The 14766-nt window shown below is 42.8% G+C and overlaps 1 protein-coding gene across 8 annotated transcripts in view; it reads left to right on the top strand.

Moving 5' to 3' along the window:
* Gpld1 (glycosylphosphatidylinositol specific phospholipase D1) overlaps positions 1–14766 on the top strand; it is a 53029-nt gene that overhangs the window by 11956 nt on the left and 26307 nt on the right. For all 8 annotated transcript variants that reach the window (XM_041632727.1, XM_041632725.1, XM_041632724.1 and 5 more), the window contains 5 exons: positions 3514–3592; positions 6854–6951; positions 7369–7479; positions 9384–9432; positions 10385–10439. In XM_041632727.1, coding sequence (XP_041488661.1) covers positions 3514–3592; positions 6854–6951; positions 7369–7479; positions 9384–9432; positions 10385–10439 — 392 coding nt within the window. The remainder of the gene's footprint in view (positions 1–3513; positions 3593–6853; positions 6952–7368; positions 7480–9383; positions 9433–10384; positions 10440–14766) is intronic.

Below are 14766 nucleotides of genomic sequence, written 5' to 3'. Positions count from 1 at the left end.
AGGTGGATAGCCAGGCATTGCTAATCCCACGAATTGAGAATAAGACCACTACCACAGTTGAAAGCCAAATTTGGAGCAAACTTTAATTAAATACTGGTCAGGTCCATCTCTGAATTCCTGGGTGGGGGGCAGCATGGTCCCGAATCAAGTTTTGTAGCAGCTTAAGTATTTCCCTTCAGGTCCAATCAGGGACAAGCATAAATCGTGCTGTACCTCCAGCCTACATCCAATCAGGGACAAGTGTCCATCCTGACTTCCTTCCTTCCTGTGAACGTCCTGCCTATATATGATCAAGCACATCAAGTGCAGATGGGTCTAACAGACTTGTTTTGGGGAGTGAGAAACGTGTGGGTCATTATCTCCCCTAAAGAGTAGCTTCCAGCGTGTCAGGGACTATCTGCCCTTGGGTAAGGGGCTTGCAGATCAGAGGCATCTTTTTGTTTCGTGGATCTCCAAGGCATATTAATTAAAACTTAAAATGTAACTTTGGCTCTCACAGCTTGCGGCAAGTTCAAACACCAGCTTGAATTCAGAAGAACTCAGAATGCATCCTCCCCAATGAGCTGGGGCTGCACCACTTCCTAGTTCCATAATGAGATCCTTAGATAAGTTTGGCTTATTCTGTTTATTTATCTATCTTGTGTGTGTTTTGAGAGGAGGTGCGTGCTATCTCTCTGGCTCAGGATAAGCTATTGTTAGGAGTCCTTCAAGCTTCCTTGAGCCCAGCTGTCCTCTGGAATTCTATGGAGGTGTCATCGCGTGGGCGGAAGCTGGACAGCATCATCAAGGAGTCTGATTTAACATTCCCTGCTCTGGTGGAGAAGCCCAGCAATCGTTGCTCAGGTTGCTCAACTGTACTTCCTTATCAGACAGGATAAGGCGAGCATTTCTTTAGGGCCAGACTCAGGCCAAAATGTTGCCACCTTTAAGTTAGAGTTTCTGGGAGCTGCTGGGGGCAGGGGAATTTTTTACATTCCACTTTCGGTGGAAGGCATGTGACAGAAAGCATGCGCAAAAACCACATTCATGGATGTGTACTTCATAGTGCACAAAACCAGCCTTAGTCCTTCTTCTGTTTTACTGGAAAAATTTGATAAATATTCAGATTTGATAGAGGTTTTGCTTTTATGGTTTACTTTGTATTCTTTTCTCCCTTGCCAGTTTGGTAGATAAACAAAGTTGGGCTGGGCAGGGTAGTGAACACCTGCCATTCCCGGAAGTGGGAAGTTGAGGCAGAAGGGTCAGTTCAAGATCTCCCTTGACTGCACAGCACTTTCAAAGCAAGCCTAGGTTGTGAGTGACCCTGTCTCACAAAAGGGTACTTCACTCTAGGTTTAACCTGGCCTTTTAGCCATTAACTTATTAATAAGTTTCAATGTATTTCCTGAGAGTCAAAACTTTTCTATGACCTCATCTGTAATAGCCTATGCCTGATAATGGATTATTGTAATGGTTACCTTTCCCTTGATGTGTCAGAAAGCTCCTAAACATCAAGCTCCTAAAACAGAGCTGCTAAGATTATTTTATGCTTTTTGAAAATTTATGTTATATGTGTATGTGCATGCGTGCCTACATGCGCTCATCTCTCTGTGTGTGTGTGTGTATGCCACATGTGAACATGTGCCTGTGGAGGCCATAAGAGGGTGTCAGATCTCTTGGAGCTGGAGTTACAGGCAACTGTGATCTTCCTGATGGGAGTACTGGAAATTGAACTCTGGTCTTTGGAACAGCAGCCAGAGCCTTTAACCACTTAACTGTCTCTAAAACTTGTTACCTATGATTTTTAAGTGACAGAAGTCCAGTCATCTAGGTGAGATGTCTCAGTGGGTAGAGGTACTCTGTACCAAGGCTAATGACCGGGGGTTTGAGCCCTAGAACCCATGGGGATGGAGGGAACTTCCTCCTGGAAGCTGCCCTCTGACCTCCACATGTGTGCTGTAGCACACATTCATCCACACAGGTGAATGCACACACACACACACACACACACACACACACACACACACACTAAATAAATAAATTTTTAAAAAAGAAAAACAAAACAATTATACCTCCAAACTTAACTATGGATTGTGTCCTTCACTGTCCCTTTGCAGAAACCCCTTGATCCAGCTTAGCCAGAAAGGGATTAAAGACCAGGAACAAAGGAACTGGCTGTCACACCTGCGTGAGAGTCAGAGGAACAGCTCCAGTGGTGTCTAGAAACATCTAGAAAGGCCTCTGGGAACAACATGCAAAACGGTGGTCCTGAAAACTGCCTTTGTGCCTTTTGCCATAGCTACTGTCCTGCTGGCTCACTGAGATTCAACAGATTTCAACACATTCTTGTTTGGAAAATGCAGAACCATCTTGAGCACTAGTTACAGGGCCTTGTAACCTCAGCCCATGCTCCCGGCCAACCTGATGTCCCCTGCTCTGCCTGTGAGCAACTAACCGGCTGCTGGTGCTCCACCAGGAGCCTCTGCATCTCTGCTGCAAAAAACATGCAGGCTTCCAAGCTAGTGGGAAAAGCAGGAGGGCTCTATGGCAGATCTGGGGTCATGCCAAGCACTCTGGAGACTCAGTCTCCATTTTTTGACCTCTGGGCTGAGCTTGCCCCACCATAAGAGTCAACAGAACTGAGTGAGCGAGTTCAACAAAGACAATCTAGAAAAAACCCTGCTATCCACTCTCATTGCTTTCAAAGGGCAAGAATATTTTTCTAACTCTCTAATGCACAGGGAAAAAAGGAAGAAAGAAAGAGAGGGAGGGAGGAAGGAAGCATGGACTAAAGCCTATGGGATATAACAGACAGGGTTTCTCTGTGTAGCTCTGGCTGTCCTGGATCTCACTCTGTAGACCAGGCTGGCCTCAAACTTACAGAGATCCACCTGCCTCTACCTCCCAAGTGTTAGGGTTAAAAGTGGGTATCATCAACCACTTGGCGGGTGTGTATGTGTTTGTGTGTGTGTGTATCTATATTTTTCTTATTTCACTGTAGATCATTGAAAGTCTTGTCCTAAACCAATTTTGGAACAGCTGAATAGTCTTAGGGAAGGCCAGGTATGGTGTTTGGTACAGGCTGTAACCCCAGAACTCTGGAGGTGAAGGCAAGAGGCTTAGGGAGATCGAGGTCACCTTTGGCTGCAGGTAGCAAGTTCAGGCTAGCTGGGCTACATTTTTTCAGAAAACCAAAACACTTAAAGAAATAAAAATTTAAAATAGTTTTAGGGGAATTTTACTCCATTAGAGAAACGAAAGTAGAAAACAAAAGATGGTAAAATTTAAACAGGCAGCTTTTGCTACTTTCTAAACTGTTATGCAGGAAAGGCCCTGAGGTTATATATGATATGTACTGCATTCTGGTGAAATAAACATGGGTTTTTAACATTTTAATCACTCCTGTCCACCTGTTTTCTTCATTTTGCCCGTATCCAGTGTAGCTTTAGTCTCTCATAGCTAGAAAGGCACCGGGCTGACTTCTCCCAGTCTGCTAGTTCCTCCCTCTAATTTCTGCGTTCTCTTGTTCCTCAGTTGCTTTTAGAACACCAGGATGCATACCAGGCTGGGACGGTGTTTCCTGATGCCTTTTACCCTAGCATCTGCAAACGAGGTAAGGGAGGGTTTTCAGAGGAATGATGCCACATTTACTGGTTAACAGGATTGACTTTAAAATATGTACATTCCATGGGCTGGGGAGACGACTCAGTGGTTAAAAGCGTACTTTGCTCTTGCAGAAGATGGGGTTTTGGTTCTCAGCACCCATGTTAGGTGGCTCATAACTACCTGTAACTTGGGCTCTAAGGGATCTGACACCTTTTTCTGGCCTCTACAGGTACCTGCACCCACATGTACATCAGATACAGACAAACGCATGTACATAAATGAAAATGAAATACAACTTTATATGTAAACACACATTTGTGAAATGATTGTTCATCAGTGACATCTCTGCTTCATGCCTGGTCTAGATGTCTCTGCTTGCTTTGGTGCTCAGTGGCAGTCCCTCTGTGTCTGTCAGCGTGCAACCTACAGCCTCACTTCTGTGTCTGCTCTACAGTAACCCTCTCTCTGGGCTGTTCTTGGTATTAACGATATCACTGGCCAGTGTTGTGAGGATCTAAGCTTGCTGAGTACATTGAGGGGAATTTGAGGCTTGGACAGTGTAAGGAGTCACCATAGATAGTGCAGGGGCGTGGTTACTGCTTCCTGGTGGGAGATCTTCCTGGAGAGGGCCACTTGACAGGAGTGGAATTTGTAGCTAAAGGTCATAGCCAGCCCACTTCGACCCTACAGCTGAGGAGCTGAGAATGTAAATAACCAGACTTTCCATCTCCTCCTTTTCTCTCATCTCCTAATTCATTCTGTCCATTGCCAATCCCAACCCAACCCAACCAAACCAAGCCAGGGCACAAAGAAATTGGCTGAAATAGGTACTGTTGGAGTTACCCTGCCCGGTGGAAGTTGGTAGAGATCTGAAGGGTTGATCTTCCACTTCACTGGGTCATCAGATCACCATGAAAACCATTTATGGTGCCTCAGGATTATTTATTGTTTTAAATCCCATTTCTCAACAATCTAGGGGTGGCATTTAGTCGGGAGCCTAGCACAAAAGTGTTTGAGCCCACGGATCTCCACAGAAACCAGAAATGTTAAGCATACAGGATTGTCTTTTCAATTGAAAAGATGAAAAACCTGTTCTTCCATCCAGAAAGCTGAGACTTGGAAATGATTAACAGCCTAGTGATTTGTGTTATCTGTTAGGCCAGGCCATATTAAGTTCTTATAACCAAAACTGGAATTGGCTAGTTATCTAAATGACCCTGATAGCCAGAGGCTCTCCCAAGCTTCCACAATCAGGACCAGAGGTAGCTAATAGCCCAAATGACCTTTATACTATCTGTATGACCAAGACCAAGTCAGACCCTTAGGCCCTTAAGCTAGTATAGCTAGCTAGCTATAGAACCCATCTTCATGGACGAAACAACATGTACTCTGAGTTGAGTTTCAATATAATTATGCTTCCTTGTGCAAGAGGGATAGTGTTACACCAGGACACTTTTTTTTTTCCCAAATTGTGCTGAGCTTAAATACATAGGGAATACATTACCTGTTATTAGACTCCCCAAAGTCTGGTCCAGGTTGATTAATTCAGTCTGCATGGGGTTTTCACTCTTATCTCCTCGTGGTGTTCGCTTTCCTGTAAGACACCGGTAAGGACCGCCCTCAGTTTAACATCGTGAAATGCTAAGGTGCTACTGTCTCTGTACTCAGGATTCCAGACCGCTAAGCTTGGCATTTCTTGTATTTATAAATACTTCTTTCTGTTTTCCTCTGTCTTAGTTAGGATTTTTATTGTTGTAAAGAGACACTATGATCACAGCAACCCTTATAAATGAAAGCATTTAATTGCTCGCTTACAGTTTCAGAGGTTCAGTCCATTACCATAACTGGGAGCATGGCGGAGTGCAGGCAGGTGTAACTGAGAGTCTTACAACCTGCAGGCAACAGGAAGTCAACTGAGACACTGGACTGGTGTCCTGAGCATAGGAAACCACAAAGGCGCCCCAACAGTGACACTCTTCCTCTAACAGGGTCATACCCATGTCAGCAAAGCCACACCTCCTAATAGTGCCACTCCCTGTTAGACAGTGGGGACCAATTATATTCAGACTTTCACATCCTCTCAGTCTGTCATTCTGCAATTCCATCGTTTTTGCCTGAGGGTCGTAGCTCTTATTTTTAACCTACTGTTTCTCACTTGACATTTCTTAAGTAGCATTCAGGGAGTGCCATTGTCCCTTGATTTTCTAACAGTCCCTTGAAAGATTACACATGAGAAAGAGAAAAGGATATTTTGATCACTAAATTTAAGAAGCAGTATTCAATGCGTACTGGCCTACACAAACATGGTTCTGAAAAGTGTGGACAAGGCCATCAAACCTATCGTCTGTCTATCTATCTATCTATCTATCTATCTATCTATCTATCTATCATCTATCTATCCATCCATTGATCTATCTATCTATCTATCTATCTATCTACCTATCTATCTATCATCTATGTATCTATGTATCATCTACCTACCTACCTATCAATCATTTATCTTTCCTTCCCTCTCTTCCTTCCTTTTTTTTATTCCATGATAGAGTCTTATGTAGCCCAGTTATGGCCTCAAACTCACCATGTAATTGAAAATGACCTTGAACTTCTGATCCTCCTCTATCTGCCTCTGCCTTCTGAGTGTTGGGATTGCAAGTGTGCTGTCACCATGCTTGGCTTTCCATGTTTTCGTAAGTCAGTTTATACTTTCCTATGTGATATAAAGATTAGGACCATATGGCAGAGAAAAGTAACTTCCAGTGAATAATTGGGGAGGGTGTGTGTGAGATGGCTCAGTGAGTAGAGGTGCTTGCTAGCATGGCTGCTTTGCCCCCCTGATCTTCGGGCAAGCCTTATTTATTAAAATACAAATAATATACCACCATATGCTTCCAGGTCTGATGACCATATAGTGGAAGAAGAAAAGTGACTCTTGGAAATTATTCTCTAATGTCTATATGAGGGCTGTGATATAGTGTGCATGTATATACAAACAGACACACAAATACAACAACAAACAAATATAACAACAACAATAATAAAAATAGATTAAAAGAGAGTAAAGGGGATGAGATGTTGGAATATGGGTACATCCTTGTGGAAATATCCTCTGAGTGACTCTTCTGGCCTGTCTGCTCACGAGGTGTCCTGGGAGGAAGAACAGAGGGAAAGAATATTGGAGGGAAAGTGAAGAGATCCAGCAATCCATTGAGTGGTCATGGGGAACTTGAGGAGACTCAATTTTTTAGGCTCCACTTTTTTGTTTTGTCAGGAAAATACCACGATGTATCTGAGAGGACTCACTGGACTCCATTTCTCAATGCCAGCATTCATTACATTCGGGAGAATTACCCTCTGCCCTGGGAGAAGGTGGGTGTGCCCTCTTCCGCTCACCCCTGCACTGACAAGCACTGTTGGATTCACTCCACCTGGCATCTCTGATCCCCAGCCTGGGATAGCTAACTATCACGTGACCTGCAGTGCCATGCACACTAATGGGGACACAGCGGATGTCTCGTCAATACTTAACTAAAGTTACCAAAGAAAAGTTCAGAGGTTGTCACTTGGTCATTTTTCTCCAACGCCAATGAATCTGAAACTCTTCCAAGACACTACACAGCATTCCAGAATATCCTATGTGCTTTCCTGTAACTAGAAGCTATGTAGTTCGTCTGCTTCTGATTCCTTATTAAGTCTCAATAACGGGAATCAGTTCATGTTTGTAAAGGCCTTTCAGGGACTTGACATAACCCAACACCTAAGACTTGAATTTCCTTTTTTTGTCAGGACACAGAGAAGTTGGTAGCTTTCTTATTTGGAATCACCTCGCACATGGTTGCTGATGTCAGCTGGCACAGCCTGGGTATTGAACAAGGATTCCTCAGGACAATGGGAGCCGTGAGTGTATATGGCCACGAGGGTGCTACCGCCATCACACCCAGATCAAAAGTGGACTCAGGCGGGTTGCGGGGTGCTCAGAGGTAGAATGCTTGCTTAGCACGCAAAGCCCTGGGTTTGATCCCCAGCTCTACAAACAAGACTGGATTCCTTTAAAGAAAAGGAGCACTTTAGGATATTCACACATCCTGTGGAGATAAGCCTTCCATATCCCAAGTGGCTTCTTGTCAGAATTTTGTCTTTTTCTTTTTTTATTCACTTTTTTAAAAACAATCTTTTCTCATTTTACATTCCAATCCCAGTTCCCTTTCCCTTCTCCTGCTCCCTCCACCTTCTCCCCCACCTCACTCCCCATCCACTCCTTAGAGAGGGTAAGGCTTAGAGAGGGTAAGTCAACAAAGTCTGGCACATCACTTTGAGGAAGGACCAAGATGCTCCTCCCTATATCTAGGGTGAGCAAGGTATCCCTCCAAAAAGAATGGGCTCCAAAAGGCAGTTCAAGTACTTGGGATAAATCCTGGTCCCATTGCCAGTGGCTACACAGACTGTCCCTGCCATACAACTGTCACCCACATTCAGAGGGCCTAGCTTGGACCTATGTAGGTTCCCCCACTGTCGGTCTGGAGTCAGCGAGCTCCCACTAGCTCAGGTCAGCTGTTTCTGTGGGAAACACTATCATGGTCTTTTCTCATATTATCACTCCTCCTCCCCCTCTTCGACTGGGCTCGGCCCAGTTCTAGCTGTGAATCTCTGCATCTGTTTCTATCAGTTGCTGGATGAAGTTTCTATGATGACAATTAATGTAGTAAGCAATCTGATTATAGGGGAAGGGCCAGTTCAGGCACCCTCTTTACTGTTGCTTAGGGTCTTAGCTGGGGTCATCCTTGTGGATTCCTGGGAATTTCCCTAGTGCCAGGTTTCTTGCTAACCCCCATAATGTCTCCCTCAATCAGGATATCTTTTCCTTGCTCTCCTTCTCTGTCCTTCCCCCATCTTGGTCATCCTGTTCCCTCAAGTTCTCTTCCACTCTCTTCTTTTCATTGTTCCCACCTCTGAAGACTCATTCACAAAACAAAGAGGACTACTGTGCTACAAACAGGGACAGAGGTGTCTTGCAGTGTCTTTGAGGCTGTGTCTATACAAGGAGGGGAATAGCTGCCACTTGGCTCTGTTCAGAATTGCAGTCTCTCCTGATAGTTTAACTGAAAGGCTCTACTCTTAGTTGTTTTATTTGACTTTTGACATTTTTAAATTAATATTTTAAACTTTATTTTATGTGGATGGGTGTTTTGCCTGCATATTGTGTGTCTGGGCACCACATATATTCAATGCCTGCTGAGATCTGAAGAGGTAGTTGGGTTCCTGTGCATCTGGAGTCACAGACAGTTGTTGAGCCACCATGTGGTTGTTGAGGGTCAAACTTGGGTCCTCTGGAAGTGCTCTCAACCACTGAACCATCACTCCAGCCTGTTTTCTTTCCATTTTATTGTAAGTTAGCATATAAGATAATGAGTTTCATTATGACAAGTTCATATATATATATATATATATATATATATATATATATATATATATCAGTGTACCTTGCTCAGATTTGTCCCTCCTTACCCTCCTCCACCCACTTTAGTCTCTTTTAATTCCAGTCTCTTGGACCTATAATCTTGGACTCCACTGGAGACATTGTCCACCCACGGGTGGTACAATCGTCTGCAGTCATCTTGTTTCCAAACTCAAGGGCCAACACAGGCAACAAGGAGAATGTTAGTGTGAAGACCGAGTCCACCAAGATTCACTTCTGCGGTCCCCTGGGTCAGGCTGTCACCTCCCCTCAGCTGGTTGGACTTGGGGTGACATTCTAGGTCACAGTTTGTGACATTCATCATGTGCTTCTCTTTGTTCCTCAGATTGATTTTCACGACTCCTATTCTGAGGCTCATTCAGCTGGTGACTTTGGTACTGTTTACTCGCTTTCCTCATATGCCAATGACTTTATTTATTCGTGGGATGCATGTGTGTGTGAGAGAGCATGTGTGCTCGCATGTGCACGATGTGTGTGTGTGTGCTGAGCCACAATGTGCGTGTGTGAAGGCCAAAGGGCCACTTTGTGGAGTTGTTCCATCCACCTTTCCGTGGGTTCTGGGAATAGAACTCAGGTCACCAGGCTTATACAGCAAGCAAGTGCCTCTACCTATCAAGTCACCCTGACAACCTTATACATTGTTAAGTATTTTTCTAAACTGGAATGCTAAAGTTCATTTAGAATACATCACAGCTCGTGTAACACAGACATGCATTTCTAAATTGGCATGCTAATATATTTTTTGTTTAAAAATATGTCTTTGGTTGTTGATGTATAATTTTACTAAAGAAATTTCACTTATGTGTTGAAATAAACTCCACTGGCTAGATTAGTCTTAGTCAGCTGTACTTTAGCTTTCGACTGATAAACTCCATCTTCTGTCCTGTAGCAATTCTCTTTAAATATACAAGTTAATATTTATTGAAAAGGTCGTCTATGGTCTATCTTTCCTTAAAGTAAAATAAATTCAAAGCTGGGTATTGCGGCACACACCCCTAAGCTCTTGGAAGGCTGAGACAGGAGGATTACTGCAAGTTGAAGGCCAACATTAAGCACACAGTGAGAACCAGGCAAGGTAGGGCTACACAGTGAGACCCTGTTAAAACAAACAAACATATAGAAAATAGAATTGTCTTATTATATAAGTGATTCTTAATTCATTTCTGCATTTCATTAGTTAAGTTTTTATTTTTTAAAGTTAGCTTTTTCTTCAGGACATATCTAAGACAGAGGAAGAGTAACTGTGGGAAAGGTCTGTGTGTGAGAATGTGTAAGAAGTGTCTCGTCATTAGCCCACAGATTGTAAATATGTTTCTCTTGCTGTAGGAGGAGATGTGTTGAGCCAGTTTGAATTTAATTTTAATTACCTCTCACGGCGCTGGTAAGACCAATGTTCTTTTAATTATGGGATGCCAAAATGACATTTGTGTCTTGGGCTCTTGCTGTGTTTGTTTTTTCCCCCATTAGTTTGTATTTTTTTTTTATTTTATTATTTTATTTATTTCACTCTTGTTTCTAGGTATTGAACCCAGAACCTTCTGAATGCTAGGCAGTCACTTTATTGTGAGCTAGATTGAAGAATGCCTGTCTGAAATATATCTATGCATATCTAGAAAATCTAACTAACATGACTACAAGCTTGATTATTATTAATGATTATCCATTAACAACCTATATACATTACATTTTAAATGAACTACACAATCACAATACCTTAATCAAGATCAAAAATACATATACATATAACAAAATTGACCTTAAACTTGTATCAATAAACCAAGATTCATACCAATGTAAATTATTTATATCTATATCATCTCTCCCTTTAAATTTAAAAAGAACATTTATAAACACTATTTGGGAATATGGGCGCAGTTATTTTTCTCCAAACTGCTTTCTGCTGAATGGGGGCGCTGTTATTTAGATTTTTTATGGTGTAACCTGTGTGCTAGTTTTATCTCAGTTGGCAGTTGAGCAAAGCAATTTTTTGAGGGTGTTTACAGCAACCTTTCAGGAGGATGTGGTCTATCATACCATATTGGGATAGATGCAATCCATAGGATCACATCCTCTGTGAAAACAAAAGAAGGCCCTTTTCAAAGCATCATATCCTTAGACCCAAATTCTGAAATCATACCCTCATGATATCCGTTCTGGTTCCACTTGGCAGCCCATATAATGAAACGTCTCTCTGTACTTAGCTCCTTCACAGTCAAAATTTTTAAAGAAAACACAATAATACAAAGAATCCAGACTCTTTTAATCTCAGGGTCGTGGGTTCGTGCCCCACGTTGGGCACCACTCTGTTGTAGTACGAGCGGCAGGCTACGTTCCCTGGCACCCGGCCGCCCGCATGGCTAGCTTTACCCAAAATAATTACACGAAAACTGTATTTTTTTAAACACTGCTTGGCCCATTAGTTTTAACCTCTTATTGGCTAGCTCTTACATAGTGATCTAACCCATTTCTAATAATCTGTGTAGCCCATGAAGTGGCTTACCAGGGAAGAACTTAACCTGCGTCTGTCTGGAGTGGGAGAATCATGGCGACCAACTGACTCAGCTTTTTTCTCCCAGCATTCTGTTCTGTCTACTACCGCCTACCTAATTTTCTGTTCTATCAGAGGCCAAGCAGTTTCTTTATTACTTAACCAATGAAACAACAGATAGAAAGATGACCCTCCTCCATCACTAGATCCTTTGTAGCATGATTAATAAAAACTCAGAGACAGAAACTGGAGTTCAACCTGAAGGTCAGAATAACAAAACAGCCAGCCACTGGCTCTTACCTCAACCTCAGTCTGAAAATGATGATTCTGCCTCCTGGAAACCTCAGAATGAGACTGACTGAGAGCTGTCTTCTCCCATTTTATAATCCTCTCTAGTGCTGGGATTAAGGGATGCACCACCACTGCCTGGTTCCTATGGCAACCTAGTATGGCTACTGGGATAAAAGATAGGTGTCATTTTGGCTACTGTGTCATGGCTGCCTGGTCTGTAAAGCTGGCCCATGAGGCTGGTTTACTTTTCTGATCTTCAGGCAAGCTTTATTTATTAAAATATAAATGAAATGCCACCACAGTTGTTGGCTTCTATTTTCTTTTTTACACTTTTTAAAACTTGAGAGAGGGTCTAACTGAGTCTCTGAGGTTAGCCTTGAACTCACCCACAGCCTAGGCAGGCTTTAACCTGGTGACCTCCTGCCTCTGCCTCTCGAGCAGCCTAGGTTATCGGCCTGTGCTACTAGCTCTGATTTTTGTTAGTGTTTTTTACTAGTGTTTTGAATATATAGCTTCTCATTTCTCATCATTTGGTTAAATTATTTCCTAAGTTATCTTTGTGAAGTTTGTAGTATGTATTTTCACACAGGGTGTGCTCTGACACATGGACCTTGTTCATCCACAACAGTTGACTGAATCTCTTCTCCCGAGATGGGTGCACTTCCGATGTCTTTCAAAAGAGATATTGTACCTAAAAGGCGTGAGAGTACTCTCCTAAAACATTTGTGGTTTTAAAAATATTTGTTTTTATTTATGTGTGTGTGCCTGCTTGTCTATATGCGTAAAACACATACATGCAGGTGTTTTGGAGACCATAAGAGAACTGGATCCCCTGGAACCTGGGGTTGTAGTTGTGTGGTGTGGGTGCTGGGAACCAAACCTGGGTCTCCTGGAAGAGCATACAGATGTTTACATTTAATTTATCAGGGAATTTTTGTATAAGATGAAGTATAAACTTATTATGATTTTTTTCCATAGAGATGGCTGAGTGTTCCCATAGTCTACTCTTTCTCACTGCTCTGCAGCACCGCCTATGTGCTTTCCTTTCTCTTCTGGTCTTGTGACTGTCCCTTAGGAACTCTGATTCTTTCTGTCCCACGGCTTTGCTGTATGTCTGCTTCTGTAAGGGCAGAGTTTCCTGTTTGTCTTCTGTCTTAGTGATCACAGTGAATTGCTGTGAGGAGATACCATGATCAAGCTAACTTATAAAAGAAAGTATTTAATGGGGGGCTTGCTTACAGTTTCAGAGTCCATGACCACCATGGCAGGGAGTGTAGCGGAGGGTAGGCATGGTGCTGGAGCCGGAGCTGAGAGCTTGCATCTTATCCACAAGCAGTAGATAAGATGTAGAAACAAAGAAAGACAGAGACAGAGACACACAGAGACAGAGAGATATACACACAGAGAGACACAGACAGATGGAGACAGACAGAAGAAGAGAGACAGAACAGCAGATAGACACTGGGCGTGGTGTGGACTTTTGCCCTACAACTAGAAGCCAGACACTCAAGTATATGAGCCTATGGGGGCCATTTTCATTCAAACTATCTTTCTTCTTCAAAGATCTTTGTCTTTGCTCTTTCAGACAAAACTTAGCATCAGGATGATGTGTTTTGGGAAAAACTTGTTGGGAGTTTGATGAAAGGTTATTGATTCTACAGTATACCTCTGTCCTCATCAGAGAAGCTGCGTTAAGCAGTGGATGAAAGTTAACACACAAACTCACAGCTGGTCTAAGTATAGAGAGTAAGGGCCTGTGGAAGGACCAGCTGTACATGGGACATTTGTATCACCTGACTCCAAGATGCAGGGGACCTCTCAGAAGATGGAGTGGAAAGATTGTAAGAGCCAGAGGTTAGGGAGGACTGCTCAGGATGCATGGACTCACGGACCCATAGCGTCTGTGGGAGGACCACTTAGGACTAATGGACTCACGGACTCACAGAATCCGTGGGAGGACCACTCAGGATGATAGACTCATGCACCCATAGTGCCTGCACAGATCAAGCCAGTCAGCATTCCAGCCTGGAGGAGGGAGGAGGGAGGAGGGAGGAGGGACTCATGAGCCCTACTCCTAGCTGAGGAGTCACTGACAGCTGATGGCTGCTAGGGGAGTTTTCTTTAGGGGTGTGGTCCCTAACAGGTTGAACGTGCTCCAGTGGATGGCTCCATATCCGTGGTCATCTCCCTTCTTCCCTCCCTGTAGTTTCCAGGGTTCGGTAGATGCCGACAGAGTAAAACTGGCTTTCCTTGCTTGCCTTCCAAAGGTTCTACTTTTTAGTTGGGTTTGAACTTTGAAATTATTTTATTTTTACTTTCTTGCTAGCTTAGTGATTCATCAAAACAAATATTTTTGTTATTTTCTTTTGCCTGTTAAGTCATTTTTATTGAGGCGGTCCTAGGTGCTCTTAAAAGCTAAAAATGGGCTTCTTAATCCCTTCTTTCTTGTAAACACACATAAATCAATTTTTAAATATCCCTTTTCTTTCATTTTTGTTTTTGTTTCATCTTATTATAAAAATTGGATTTTATTGGTTGTTGTACTCTTCTTTATTTTGAAATTGAGATAAAATGACTATATAAAGCTTATTTTAAGATACTGCTGTCCTTTCAACTAAAATAATTAATGCCTGTGAACCAAAGGCTGGGCCTAGAGCTCTGTTGCTTCCTCCTGTGCATTTAAGGTGATCACATTAAGTGAGAAGCCAGATCTGGTGCTCTTGCCTGAGTCCGACTCTTAGGAGTTTGAGGACAACCTGGGATATATAGTGAGTTCTAGTCCAGGCTTGGTTACAGAGTAAGATACTTTCAAAAGCCAAAATACACACACACACACACACACACACACACACACACACCCTCTGAATTCACAAAATCAAGCACTCTTTACACTTGGTAATTTCTGGTATTTAATGTCTTTTCATAAATA

This window comes from Microtus oregoni, unplaced genomic scaffold (assembly GCF_018167655.1).
Source record: "Microtus oregoni isolate MIOR12 unplaced genomic scaffold, Mior012 000042F_ref0000377, whole genome shotgun sequence".
Lineage (NCBI taxonomy): Eukaryota > Metazoa > Chordata > Mammalia > Rodentia > Cricetidae > Microtus > Microtus oregoni.
Note: the sequence above shows the minus strand (reverse complement) of the source record. Positions and strands in the feature narration are given on the sequence as shown.